Below are 13,290 nucleotides of genomic sequence, written 5' to 3' on the forward strand. Positions count from 1 at the left end.
AAGGTAGTTTGATTCTTCTAAATGGGAAGCCAGAGAAAAGATGAATACAACATAGACTACAAGTCTCAAAACTGATGCTAATACCTTTTAAAAATACATAAATTCACAAGACGAACTGAAGGTCTGAATGTTAAGTGGGTTGACCTAGTCAGGTGTGGATTACAAGTCACAGAAGACCCCATCAAGCATACTTTACTGAACGCCCAAAGATTCTATATTCTTAGTGGTACTATGGGTGTTGCTTTCGTTAGCTACTTTCTTGTCCTTGACAAGAAGGAAGGGTTTACTTTAGCTTACAGTTTGCGGCTACTGCTCACCATGGTGAAGGCACGGGGGCAGAAGCGGAGGCAGCTTGTCACACGCAGTGCATGGTGAGGAAGCAGAGAGCAGGGCACGCTGGTGCTCAGCCAGCTTCCCCTTTCCATTCAGTTGAGGACCTCGGCCCATGAAACTGGGTGGTGGTTTGATTCAGTTGTATTCCATAAACGTATGTGCTCTGAGTCCCCAGCTGGTGGAAATTGGGGAATGGGAGCCTCCTACAGGCAGTGTATTATTGGGGGCAGTTTTATGGGTGCCATAGCCAGTTTCCCCTTGCCAAAGTTCAGCACCCTCTCCTGCTGTTGTTGTCCACCTGATGTTGGCTAGGAGGTGGTGTCCACCCTCTGCTCATGCCATCATTGTCCTCTGCCATTCTAGAGCTTCCCCTCGAGTCTGTAAGCCAATATAAATCCTCTCTTCCCACAAGCTGCTCTTGGTCAGGTGTTTTCTGCCAGCAGTGAACTCAACCAAGATCATCCACTGCAGTGTGTCAGAGGCTAACCTAATCTAGATAACCACTCACAGGCATGCCCAGAGGCTGAATTTCTAGATTCTATCAAGTTGGCAACACATTTAAACTATCACATTGCCTCTCACTATGTGGTTTTTTTTTTTTTTTTCAAGGTAGGATCTCACTGTAGTCCCAGGCTGACCTCAAACTCACAGGGATCCTCCTACCTCTGCTCCTGGGTACTGAAATTAAAGGCATGTACCAACATATCCCGCATCTCACTAGTTTTTTTTTTTTTTCTTGGTTTTTCAAGGTAGGGTCTTGCTCTAGTCCATGCTGACCAAGAATTCACTATGGAGTCTCAAGGTGGCCTTGAACTCACAGCAACCTTCCTACCTCTGCCTCCCAAGTGTTGGGATTAAAGGTGTGTGCCACTATACCTGGCTTAATACTTTAATTATTTATTTATTTAAGAGAGAGGGATAAAAAGGCACAAACACAGAGAGAATAGGTATGCCAGGTCCTCTAGCCACTGCAACAAACAAACTCCAGATACATGTGCCTCCTTGTGTATCTGGCTTTATGTGGGTGCTGTGGAATTGAACCAGGGTCCTTGGGCTTTGCAGGCAAGCATCTTAACCCCTGAACCATCTGTCCAGCTCCTCACTATTTTTTGAAATCTGCTCCACAGGGGGGGAATTCCTGCCTGGTACAAAAAATCGAATCAAAAGCCTGTGGCTGTGGAGGTCATAAGTGGCTAGAAGGAGAAGTACTTTTGTTGTCTGGCTAGGTGGATACATTATACTCATCACACTGCCCTCTAAATTTTTATATTTATACCCATATATTCATGCTTCTCTCAGTCTTGGTTAGAGAAGCTTCTCTTTTCAGATGGCAGTGACCACTGAGGTGACTCAAAACTTACCACAGTGCTGAGAAGTGGAAGTAGAGTGTTCAGCACTGAGGCATCTCTCTCACACGCTCCAAGGCTCAAAAGAGGTAGCGGAGCCAAAGGAAGAGGAGAGCTTACAGTATCCTCTTCTAGACACACAGGGGCCAAGGGTTCAAGACCTCACAGTGGCTGATGCCACCTACATAAGACCTGAGTAATAGAAGGAAAAGATAATATCAAAATAGAAGAGAGATTAGTTAGAACGAAGGGATTCAGTGGAGGAGAGGCTGGGGAGGAAGAGAAGGGAAGGTGGCGGCAGGGGATTATGATCATGACATACTGTTTATATTTATGGAAGTTGTCAGTGAAAAAGTTTTTAAAAAGAACAATAGGGATGTAGAAGATAAACTCAACTTCTCCATCAGGAGCACATATAGACTACAATAAACAGAGAAATAGGCTAATAGTAGGGAGGAATATTTATGTCTTCTGGGAGTGGGCTGAGATTTTAGGGAAACTCAGACAATGCCCCTATTATGGTTCCTCCTGGCCATTCTCAACTGTTATTGAGGGTGTGTGTCTTTTAGCAATATCAAGGGGGTTATAGTGAATTTTGAGGTCATCTGGCATTCACACTGGCTACAAGTTTCAGCTAAACCACCTGAAGAAGGACTTCTGGGACCCAGACCTCAAAGATAAAACAAGATTATAGGAGAAAAGAAATACAGGTAGGCTACCCCAGGCAGTACTCAGGGTAACAAGAACAATCAGGATATTGTGTGGCTTTTCCTGGAGACACATGACAAACATCTACTCACCTCACACAAGGCAATGAGCATAGACCAAAGAAATTCCACTCAAGTCAAGCGTGGTGTACCAATAAGTTTATTGAGGTTGTTTACAGAAGCATGGGTGAGGGGTCACTTAGCAGGACATGGGTAACTCAAAGGTGGCTGCATTACACAAGGCCATCCCAGTACTGGTGATGATGTACGAAAGCTACATTTCTGGAGCTAGCTCTCTGTACAACTTGTAGGCAGCTCCACTGAAGAGTCTCCTTCCTTACAGCAATTGTTCACTGCTTACATAACCTCAGGCAAGGGCTTCCTCCATAGCTTCCTGAGTTTCTCTCCTCCCTTTAGGAGGGAATGTTTCAATTTTGAAAGAAATAGCATGCAATATATGGCTTCATAAGAAATTCTCAGTATTAATCAGTTATTAGTTATCAGCCACCACTGACTGCTTGAGACTTTAAAAAAATACCCATTTCTATGGCTCAAATAAATATGTTATTTGACTTGCTCTCTGGTGGATATTTATTTGGGTAAAAAATTTAAAAATTATGGTTGGAGAGATGGCTTAGAAGTTAAGATGCTTGCCTGCAAAGCCAGCCTAATGGCCTGGGGTGGATTCTCTAGGCCTACTGTGTCCATCTTCTCTTGGTCTCTCTCTCTCTCTCTCTCTCTCCTTGTAAATAAATAAATAAAACTTTAGAAATCAGGGTCTAGAGAGATAGTTTAGTGGTTAAGGCACTCACCTGCAAAGCCTAAGGACACAGGTTCAATTCCCTAGTACCCATGTAAACCAGATACACATAGTGGTGCATGTATCTGGAGTTGGTAGTGGCCAGAGGCCCTGGTGTGCCCATTCTCTCTTTTTCTCTCTCTCTCATAAATAAAAATAAAATATAAAAAAATTAAAATAGGTAAACAGGAGGAAAAAATGCAGTAAAATTGTAATGATGGCTGAATGGAATTTTTCTCCTCCCTTCCAAAAGCTCATGAACATTTTTTTGACTTTTCTAATAATAAGAATGAATTTTCTTACAATCAAAAACACATTCTTGCCAGGCATGGCGGTACACACCTTTAATCCCAGCACTCTGGAGGGGGAGGTAGGACAATTGCCATGAGTTCAAGGCCACCCTGAGACTACATAGTGAATTCCAGGTCAGTCTGGGCTAGAACAAGACCCTACCTTGAAAACCAAACAACAACAACAAAAAACTAAAAAATATTTTTATTTGCAAGGAGAGAGATAGGGAAAGACAGAAAGAAAACTCAAGAATGGGTGCACTAGGAACTCCTACCACTGCTATTAAACTCCAGATATGTGTGCCATTTTGTATATTTGGCCTTGAGTGGGTACTGGGAAATTGAACCCAGGCTGGTATGCTTTGTAAGCAAGCACCTTTACCCACTAAGCCATATCCTTAGTCCCCAGTAGCTACTCTTTTGCTTTAAATAATCTTATTTATTTGAGAGAGAGGTGGGGAGAGTATGGGCTTGCCTTTTGCCCTTGCAAATTAACTCCAGTTACATGTGCCCCTTTGTGCATCTTATGCTACGTGGATAATGAGGAGCTGAGCCCTGGGTTGACAGGCTGTGCATGTAAACAACTTTAACCACTTAGGTATCTCTCCAGCCAAAGTTTTTTTTGTTTTTTTTTTTTTAATAAATGAAGTGACTCTATAAAAGGAGAAAAACTTAAATTGCAGGAAAAAAATCTATTTATATAAGAATATTCACATTTCTGTCTGAGGAGATGGCTCAGTGGTTAAAATCTCTTGCAGCTTAAGCATGATGGCCCAAAACCACAGTCTGACTCCCCACAACCAACTTTTAAAGAAAATCTGGGTGTGGCCATCCACTCTGTAACCTTAGTCCACAGTGGTGGTGGGGGGGGGCAGTGAGATCAAACCAGAACAGACTAAAGAAAGCAGCTCTGGCTTAAGGGAGAGACCCTATTTCAAGGAAGTGTACAATGAGCCGCAACAAGTACGCATCTGCACACACATGCATATACCACACCACACGTACTCTACACATACACGGAGAGAGAGAGAGAATATTCATGCCTTTAAAATGATTTCATTAAATTTCCATGAGCAACCTGCAGCATGGAAGATTGGAAGTTTATTTATTTGCTTTAATGATTAGAACATGACCTTAAACATTTAACTTGTATGTATACCCTTTTTATTTTCATCCAAGAAGCTTTTATTTTCCCCTATAAAACAGTTTTTCATCTGGACATGACTGCGCACACTTGTGGTCCTAGCACGTGGAAGGGCAGAAGAGAATACGGAACTTGAGGCCAGCACGTCTCAAGGTGACGACAACGAAGCAGCAGCTGGAAGGTGGCTTGGCTGTTCTAAGGGCTGGACTGCAAAGCCAGCAGGTCTGGGTTTAATGCCCAAGGTGACGAGAAGCGGTGCAAGTGCCTGGCACTCATTTGCAGTGGCAAGGGGTCTTACCCGCCCCCAACACACATAAATCAATACATACACAAGGCTCAGTTGGTAAAGCACTTTCCAGGCAAGCATAAGGGCTTGAGTTGGAGTCCCTGGGACCCACATAAATGCCAGGTCAGCATGGCAGTCCATCTTTAATCCCAGCACTCGGGAGGTAGAGGTAGTTGGATCGCCGTGAGTTCGAGGCCACCTTGAGAGTATGCACTTAATTCCAGGTCAGCCTGGACTTGAGTGAGACCCTACCTTGAACACCCCTTCCAAAACAAAATATTTCAGCAGGCTGGAAGTATCATTTAGTGATATAGTACTTGCCTCACGTGTGTGAGGTCCTAGGTTCAATCCCCAGTACCACAGAAATAAATAAATCAAAAAGTATATTACTGCAAAGTAATCGATAAAATAAAATGACAACTTGTTAAGTGATTTGAATTTAAGGCCAGACATGATGGCTCCTACCTACAATCCCAGAATTTGAGAGACAGGTAGGAAGATTGCTGAGAGTTCGAGGCCAGTCTGTGCTACATAGTGAGTTTGAGGTCAACTTGGGTTACAGTGAGATACTGTCTTGACAAAAAATAAGAAAATAAAGAAAGCCAGATGTGGTGGCACATGCCTTATTCCCAGCACTTGGGAGGCAGAGGCAGGAGAATCACCATGAGTTCGAGGCCACCCTGAAACTACTTAGTGAATCCCAGGTCAGCTTGGGCTTGAGAGAGAGACCTTACCTTGAAAAAACAAAACAACAACAAAAATAAAATAGAAAGAAAAAAAAATAAGAAAAAAGGAACAGGTAAGGGGCCAGTGGAAATTCATCACCTTCTCTCTACTTTTCTGAAGGGTGAAAAACCCACACCCCTCCCCTGGAGCATACACGGTTCAGCGGCTCAGTACTGACCCACAAGCTCTCACGCTCTCTGCCCAGTACTGACTTGTGACCATGTACCATTGGCTTCACCTCTAAGTTTCCTCATTGTGACATGAGGAAAGAACCACATTGCAATCAGGTTCGCATTGTGGGCAGAAAGCACCTGACCAAGAGCAGCTTGGGGGGGGGGGAAGGTTTATTTTGGCTGACAGACTCGAGGGGAAGCTCCATGATGGCAGGGGAAAACAATGGCATGAGCAGAGGCTGGACATCACCCCCTGGCCAACAAGAGCAGCAGGAGAGTGTGCCCAACACTGGCAAGAGGAAGCTGGCTATAACACCCATTAAGCCCCCCCCCCCCCAGTGCACCACCTCCAGGAGGCTTCAATTCCCAAATTGCCATCAGCTGGGGACCTGACGTTGTTTATGGCAGACAGTGGAATCAAACCACCACAGGACATTCACTTCCTTGCAGTGTTGCTGAGAGGACGACAGAGATCACACTCTTGGGGACATGGAGAGTGTCGTTTCTATTCAGGGTGACAGGGTGTGGAGACAGCCCCGCTGCAAAGGCCTCCTCAGGTGTCATCGCTGGGACACGGAAGGGCCACACAGCCCTTTCTCTAATAACAGCAGACGTTTACAAATGCGAGCAATGACAAGTGTGGAGAAAGAAAAGGACAGATGGCTGGGGGCCTCTCGTATTGCCTGGGGATCATGGGATCCTTTTGGAAGCGGAGTGGCTGAGGCCGGGGCTTTGGGCAGGAGACGCGTATAAAGATACAACTCTTCCACAGACTAGCAGTGTGACTTTAGGGTCAGCTAGTTCACCCTCAATCCCCTCATTTGCATGGTGAATACAAACAGCCCTTACGGCGTGGTGGGTATTGGAAAGCATGTTCTGGCACACGCTAAGTGCTGGAGAAGGCCAGGGTTAGATATCACTGGGCCTGTCCAGAGCAAAATGGGATGCAATGTGACCAGTCAGCCTCAGGGCTTGGCCTGTGGGGGTCTAACGAGTTACTGTTTTGCACTACCTTCTTATAAAGCATTGCTGCACAGCAGTCCCTTGCAGAGATTTGTCTGTTTGTTTTGCTCGCTTGTTTGTGTTTTTAAAGTCTTGATGCAAGGCCTCCATCCCAAAACAAATGAGTTAGAAATTCTAGAGATGGACTCTGGGCGTATGATTTTTTTTTTTTTTTTCAGAAGCTCCTTCACTGATTTAGACACTTAAAACATAAAACCTCTTTCATCTGGGCATGGTGGCACACGCCTTTAATTCCAGCACTTGGGAGGCATTGGTAGGACTGCCATGACTTCAAGGCCACCCTGGGACTACATAGTGACTTCCAGGTCAGCGTGGGCTATGAGCAAGACACTACCTCAAAATCCCCCCCCCAAAAATAAAATAAAACCACTTCGAATGTGTAAAAGTCTATAATGCATTGAATAATAATTATTATTACAGCCTCAAGAGCATAAGTGTAATTCATTGTCTTAAAGCATACAGGTTTTTTTGTTTTTGTTTGTTGTTTGTTTTGTTTTTGCTTTCAGAACAGTTTGTTTCCAATAATTGCTCTCTCCCAGCTTTTCTTCAAGAACACAACAAACACTGAGGACTGTAAACCAGGTATCTTGGCTCACGCCTTTAATTGCAGCAAACAGGACACTGAGGGGAGAGGATCACTGTGAGCTCAAGGCCAGCCTGGCAGAGTGAGTTCGAGGTCAGCCAGAGCTAAAATGAGACCCTGTTCCTGCAAACAGAAGGTGTAACCCCTCCTGTGCTCCAAGGAATTTAGCTACTGTGCTTCACTACACTGGGGACAGGCAGGAACACACCCCTGGGTAGATGGTTTCCAGACAGAAACCACCCAGTCCAGCCCAACACGCATGCAGGGGGCCTGTGTGGAAAGGCACACATGGGAGAGCGCATTTGGAAAAGTCAAGGCTATGTGCCCTGAGGTGAGGCGACCAAAGGCATCAGGTCCTGAATACTTGAGGCAATGCTTTTTCTTTAATGAGTCAACAGTTCAAGAAAGGAGTCTATGATCCTTAGAAGGATCAAAGTATAACTCATCTTCTTTCTTCTTTCCTCCCACCTACCTTCCTTCCTTCCTTCCTTCTTTCCTTCCTTCCTTCCTTCCTTCCTTCCTTCCTTCCTTCCTTCCTTCCTTCCTTCCTTCCTTCCTTCCTTCCTTTTGTTCCTTGTTTCTTTTTCTTTGTATTGTAGGAAAAAACCCCCGCAGGGGGCCCCCACGCTCACCCGGATAAGGCGACACCCCAAATCACTCAAGCGGTCTTGATGCAAACTGCAAAAGGATTTTATTCCAAGCGCGCTGGGGCCCACAGTCATACACCGCACAGGGGTAGAGGACTGCAGAGCCCCGAATGCAGGAACAGGACAGTTTTTATAGGGTTTCTAACAAAGCCTGTGCATTAGACCAATCATTTTCTAATATTAGGAGCCCCGCAGGGTGTTAGCCAGTCAGTTTGTGCCACCCCATAGTTTCTAAGCCAATTAGTTTATGACCTTGGTGGTCAGCATTTGCGCAGGTCCTTGGGTGGGAGTAGCAGAGTGTGGTACCAGTCTCCTATGACCTTGCAGGTCAGCCTTTGCGCAATTCCTTAGGTGGGGGTAGCAGAGTATGGTATCAGCCTCCTATGACCTTGGTGGTCTGAGGCAGGCTGTTATAGCTTATGGTGCGAGCTACTAAGGCTTACAGTGTGGGCTATTAAGGCTTATAGTGTAAGGCTTATAGTGCAGGCTATTTACAGAAACCAAATAAGTGGTTCACTTCATTACTTATTTCCCATCCTCGAGGGCTATCTCATGCCCTGTTACCTAGTTTTATATTAGGAGCGGGCTCTGTTATAATGAGAAGAGGGATTCTTTACTTGCTTCCAACAGAGAGTAAAGCCTGGAGTTTGAGGTATGCAGGGAGCCCGCTTAAGCTCCCCTTAGAGCGTGTTAGTATTTCTGAGCTTCTGAATTCTTGGGCCTTTCAGTATGAGTCAACAATTCAAGAAAGGAGAGTCTAGATCCTTAGAGGGACCAAAGTATAACTCATTTCCTTCCTCTTCCTTCTTTCCTTTCCCTTCCTTAAAAAGGCAGGGTCTCACTCTTGCCCAGGCTGACCTGGAGCTTACTCTGTCGTCCCAGGCTGGCCTCGAACCCATGGTGATCCTCCTACTTCTTGGGTACTGGGATTAAATGAGAAATGCGTGCACCACAACCACAATGCCCTGCTAAAGTACAGTTTTCTATACTATAGCTCAGCTGGGTCGTGGGGATGAACAGAGTTGCCCAAACCCACGGAGCTGTAGATGGTAAAGCTGTCATTTACTGTGGGTGAGATACGCCTCACTTTAGGAAAGAAAAATAAGGCCTGGTGTGATGGTGATAGGAGCACGCTGTGAGTTCCAAGCCAGCCTGGCGTAGAATTAGACTCTACCTCAAAAACAAGAAAAAAAGGAGGGGAGGGCTGGAGAGATGGCTTAGCGGCTAAGGCCCTTCTCTGCAAAGCCTAAAAACTCAGGCTTGATTCCCCAGGATCCACTTCAGCCAGAAGCACAAGGGGTGCAAGCGTCTGGAGTTTGAAGTGGTAGAGGCTCTGGGCACCCATTTTCTTTCATAAATAAATAAAATATTTAAAAAGAAAATAAACCGGGCATAGTGGCGCACGCCTTTAATCCCAGCACTCGGGAGGCAGAGGTAGGCGGATCGCCGTGAGTTCGAGGCCACCCTGAGACTACGTAGTGAATTTCAGGTCAGCCCGGACTAGAGACCCTACCTAGCAAAAAAAAAAAGAAAAGAAAAGAAAAAGGAAATAATTAAATAAATAGAAGCGAGCCCGGGGAAAGTAAGATTGGCAGACCTGCGGGGAGTCCCAGGTGAGTGCCTGAGGGTGGACAGCGGGTCAAGGGGCTGACCGGCACGGTCCTTGGAGCGGGCGGGCGCTTACCGGACAGCAGGAAGGTCAGGACCCACTGCAGCACGGCCGCCGTCTGCAGCCGCCGCGCCCGCGGGATGCGGAGCGGAGCGAAGCGGACCTTCATGCTGGACCTCCGGGCGCGCGGGCGAGGAGTGGCGCGGCGGCGCGGGGCGGCGGGGAGCCCGCGAGGAGGGCCGGGCCGGGCCGGGCCGGGGCGGGGAAGGGCGGCGGGGCTGACCCGCCCCCGGGCCGGAGCAGCCGGCGACGCCGGGACCGGGGATCGCCGCCGGGCTCGGCCCGTGGTGGAGCTGACCGGGCGCCGCGCGCTCGGCTCCCGCATCCCCGCTTAAGCCCGCGCCTTCCTCCGCACCCTACGCGGCGGGGGAGGTCGGGGAGCGGGCCCGGGGGTGCTTTCCGTCGAGTCCTCATGTTCCTACACGTTTGCCGTTCACGCATCTGCCCACGGTTACCGAAAGCCTACCGTGGGTTCGCCACCGTTCTGGGTAGTTCGGGGTGAGGGGAAAACTCACCCAGGTACCAAGTCTTCCGTTATCTTGTCTCCTACAACTCTGGGGGAAGGTGGGATCTGAGCAAAGTAACGGCAGGATTGAGAGTATAATTGCAAGGAAGACTGCGCTATGGTGACTAGAGATGCTGCGGCCCAGACTGGCGGCCAGGACAGGGTCCGAAGGAGGTCCTTGACTTGAGTTTTCACACACAATGAAGTTAACCGAGAAGATCTGCCCAGGCAAAGGGAACAAAGGGGGAGCTGTCAGAGTTTTGTCTGCGAACTCTTGTTTTTTTCCTTTTCCTATATGAGTCACCTTTCAGATCTCTCTCAACCTTTCCCCAAATCTAGGGGGGGAGACTGAGCACATACTGTGAGACCCTGTGTTGCTGGCCTCTTCCCAGGAACCATGGTCTTCCAGAGTAAGTATGCCGTCCAGGTTTTTTCAGCTAAAGAGATCATGGTTCGCACAGGGTGGTGGCAGACGCCTTTAATCCCAGCTGTGAGTTCGAGGTCACCCTGAAAAAAATATATATTAGGGGCTGCAGAGATGGTTTAGGTGCCTGCAAAGCCTCAGGACGCAGGTCTAATTCCCCAGGACCCATGTAGGCCAGGTGCACAAAGTGGAGCACGCATCTGGAGTTCGTTTGCAGCGGCTGGAGGCCGTGGTGTGCCCATTCTCTCACTCACTCTCTGTCAAATAAAATGAAATATCTAAACAAAAGAGACAGAGAGAAGGAGGGGGGAGGGGCGTCAGACCAGTGGTAAGGCAAAGCAGAGTCCATCCCTTCCTCCTCTGAATCAGACATGGAGCAAACACTACCAGGTACCTGCCTGCATAGGGCCTGGTGTTTGGAGCTGATAGCATCAGAATGAGTTAAGGGGCTGAGGAGATGGCTTAACGGTTAAGGCCCTTGCTTGCAAAGCCTCATGACTCAGGTTTGATTCCCCCAATACCCATATATGCCAGATGCACAAGGTGGCACATGTGCCTGAAGTTTGTTTGCAGTGGCTAGAGGCCCTGATGCTCCCATTCTCTCTCTGTCTCTTTCAAATAATTTTTTTTTGAAAGAAAGTGAGTTAAGATGTACTTTCTGTGCCTTAAATTCCCACCCATTCATTCATTCACTGACTACTCACGGAGAGGCACCTGTTTAGTAGGTACTGCGAATGGAGTACAGATGGACTGCCGTGATGCATGAAAACGTCTCTTTCCTTCAGGGACACAGTCTGGTCAGAGGAACAAAAAGTAAAGAGGAGAGCTGAAGGAAGCATGTAAGCTCCTCTGAGGAATTTAAAAACTTAAAAGTGTGGCTTAAGAGCTGTCTTAGTGGTTAAGGTGCTTGCCTAAGTAGCCTAAGGACCCATGTTTGACTCTTCAGATCCCATGTAAGCCAGACGCACAAAGTGACACAAGCTTGCAAGGCTGCACATGCGCACAAGAGGGTGCATGCTTTTCTCTCTCCTCCTTCTCCCTCCTTCACACTCTCTCTCATAATAAAAAAAAAAAAGGCTAGTCTGTTGGACTTGCCTCAAAAGAATTTTTCTTTTTTGGTTTTGCGAAGTAGAGTTTTACTCTAGTCTAGGCAGACCTGGAAATCACTCTGTAGTCTCAGGGTGGCCTTGAACTCATGGTGATCCTCCTACCTCTGCCTCCCGAGTGCTGGAATTAGAGGCGTGCGCCACCATGCATGGCTAAAAGAATTTTTTTTTTTTAAGTGGACTAGAGTGCTTGCCTGGCATGCATGAGACCCTGGGTTCTATCAGCAGTTCTACTAAATAAAATAATAAAATGATTGTTGAGAAGTGGAAAGGGAAACCACCTCCCATCAGTGGAGTTTCCGAATCTTCAGGCAGAACTGTGCTGGCTTCCTGTGCCACAGCTCTCCAAGACACAGCCAAGCAGTGGTGCTTGACACACACACATATATGTACATGTACACACACACACACACACACACACACACACACATGTGTATATATATATATATATATATATATATGTTTTTTAAAAATATTCTTATTTACAACTTCCATAATTATAAACAATATCCCATGGTAATTCCCTCCCCCCCACCCTTTCCCCTTTGAAACTCCACTCTCCATCATATCCCTTCCCCCTCTCACTCAGTGTCTCTTTTATTTTGATGTCCTGATCTTTTCTCCTTTTATGATGGTCTTGTGTAGGTAGTGTCAGGCACTGTGAGGTCATGGATATCCAGGCCATCTTGTGTCTGGAAGAGCACGTCATAAGGAGTCCTACCCTTCTTTTGGCTCTTACATTCTTTTTGCCACCTCTTCCACAATGAATCCTGAGCCTTGGAAGATGTGATAGAGATATTGCAGTGCTGAGCACTCCTCTGTCACTTCTCAGCACCATGGTGCCTTCTAAGTCATCCCAAGGTCACTGACATCTGCAAAAAGAAGGTTCTCTAGCCAAAAGTGAGAGTAGCATTAATACATGGGTATGAATATTAAGAGAAGTGCTTTCTGTGCAGTTTGGTGAGCATAGTATATACTGTTAGCCAGTCAGCAGCAGATGTTACACTCCTAGGGCTCATGACTACCCCAGTTGTAGGTTTTCAGTATCAGGGATATATTCCCTCCCATGGAGTGGGCCTCCAGTCAAATTAGAGGGTGGTTGGTTTCCCCCATTAGATGTGCCACTATTGTACCTGTTGACTCATTTGGCCTGGTTGGCCAAATATAGGGTTTTCTGTGTGCACTGTTGGGTATCTTTACTGGTGATTTCTCTCTCTCCCATTGAACTGCATGCAGAATGGCTTCTTCCAGCTTTCTGTCAGCTGGTCTGCATGGAGGAGGTTTTCAGCTCTGGTCCAGCAGCGTGGAGTCTTCAGCAATAGGGTCTTACCATCTATTCCTGGTGGGGAACCAAGGGCCTTGGCAATGGCCTGTAATGTTTGGGGTGCATCAGGGACCTCCCTGGCCAACAACTCACTGGAAGGTATCCCACCCCTGGCATTGAAAATTTTTTAGTAAAAATTTATGGCTCCTGTGTGTTCCATTGTCCAAAAAAAGTAGGTTTCCGTATGAGTGCGTGGACTATTCTG

The 13,290-nt window shown here is 46.8% G+C and overlaps 1 protein-coding gene across 1 annotated transcript in view; it reads right to left on the minus strand.

The window, feature by feature from the left end:
• The window catches only part of Mogat1 (monoacylglycerol O-acyltransferase 1), a 48,333-nt gene extending 38,485 nt beyond the window's left edge, over positions 1–9,848 (minus strand). The window contains exon 1 of the mRNA XM_045148095.1: positions 9,742–9,848. Coding sequence (XP_045004030.1) covers positions 9,742–9,835 — 94 coding nt within the window. The 5' untranslated portion in view covers positions 9,836–9,848. The remainder of the gene's footprint in view (positions 1–9,741) is intronic.
• Positions 9,849–13,290: the final 3,442 nt, after the last annotated feature.

Source organism: Jaculus jaculus, chromosome 4, assembly GCF_020740685.1.
Source record: "Jaculus jaculus isolate mJacJac1 chromosome 4, mJacJac1.mat.Y.cur, whole genome shotgun sequence".
Lineage (NCBI taxonomy): Eukaryota > Metazoa > Chordata > Mammalia > Rodentia > Dipodidae > Jaculus > Jaculus jaculus.